Here is a 1,119-nt window from a genome sequence, read left to right on the forward strand (position 1 = left end):
TTTTCTAGAACTTTGCAGGGAGTTTTCCTGCTGCATTTCCATCCCCTCGCATTTTCCTGAATTTTACAGGGAGTTTTCCTGCTGCATTTCCATCCCCTTGCATTTTTCAGCGAGTTTTCCTGCTCCATTTCCATCCCTTCACATTTTCCTGAATTTTGCAGGGGGTTTTCCTGCTGCATTTCCATCCCCTCACATTTTGCAGGGAGTTTTCATGCTGAATTTCCATTCCCTCGCATTTTCCAGAGTTTTTCAGGGAGTTCAGGTCCCGATTCCTGTCCTTCTCAGAGTTTTTTTCCCGGCACATGGCCGGGATGCTGTGCAATATCACCACAGGGGTTTTTTTTTTAGGGTGGAGCCGCCATCCCAAACTCACCAAGGAGCATCTTCCCCCCAAACTGCTGCTCCCAAACCCCAACCCTTTGTGTCACCCCACTTTTAGGGATCTCAGTACTCACCAGCCAGCTCCACCACGGAGACAACGACACAGAGGAGCTGCTTCCACTTCATGGCTGTGCAAAATCCCAAAAACAGCATTCCCTGTTYCCACRGCAGCTCCCAGGCTCCGAGTCCTGCAGCAGCTCTGAGCTCATRCAGCTTGGTTGGAGTTCAAACTTTTGAGATCACTCTCTGCTGGGGTGGGTTTCTCTTCAGGGGTTGTGCTTGTGCTCCAGGACTGCGAGGTGGAGTTTCTCTCCGCTTTGATTTTCCCCGCTTTTTTATAGAGTTCGTGGCAAACTCGCTATCACTTAGGTAATTTTCTCCTCCCCGCTTTCCTGCCAGCAGCTTCAAAACAAACAAAAGATCAGCCCTCTCCCCAGTGAAGGATCCCAAAGCCTGGCTGGGATTAACTCTTTCCTGAGAGCTGCTGTTTTCCTGTCYGAGGMAAGGCAGGGACGCAGCCTGATCCAGATGGGTGGAGGGATTGCAGCAGAGCCTGCAGCTCAACTTCCCCCAGAGCAGAGGAAATGGAGTGTGAGGAGAGCTGGGATGGGAGAAACCCCAGAAAACACAGCCTGAGGAGAGCAGGGATGGGAAAAAACCCAGAAAACACAGCCTGAGGAGAGCAGGGATGGGAGAAACCCCAATAAACGCAGCCTGAGGGGAACAGGGATGAGAGAA

At 51.3% G+C, this 1,119-nt stretch overlaps 1 protein-coding gene across 1 annotated transcript in view; it reads right to left on the reverse strand.

Annotated features, from left to right (window-relative positions):
* The window catches only part of CD34 (CD34 molecule), a 21,308-nt gene extending 20,407 nt beyond the window's left edge, over positions 1–901 (reverse strand). Inside the window, exon 1 of the mRNA XM_057385310.1 lies at positions 456–901. Coding sequence (XP_057241293.1) covers positions 456–534 — 79 coding nt within the window. The 5' untranslated portion in view covers positions 535–901. The remainder of the gene's footprint in view (positions 1–455) is intronic.
* Between the last annotated feature and the right edge of the window lie 218 nt (positions 902–1,119).

This window comes from Malurus melanocephalus, unplaced genomic scaffold (assembly GCF_030028575.1).
Source record: "Malurus melanocephalus ecotype Western Australia unplaced genomic scaffold, MMel_1.1 scaffold_808, whole genome shotgun sequence".
NCBI classification, from domain to species: Eukaryota; Metazoa; Chordata; class Aves; order Passeriformes; family Maluridae; genus Malurus; species Malurus melanocephalus.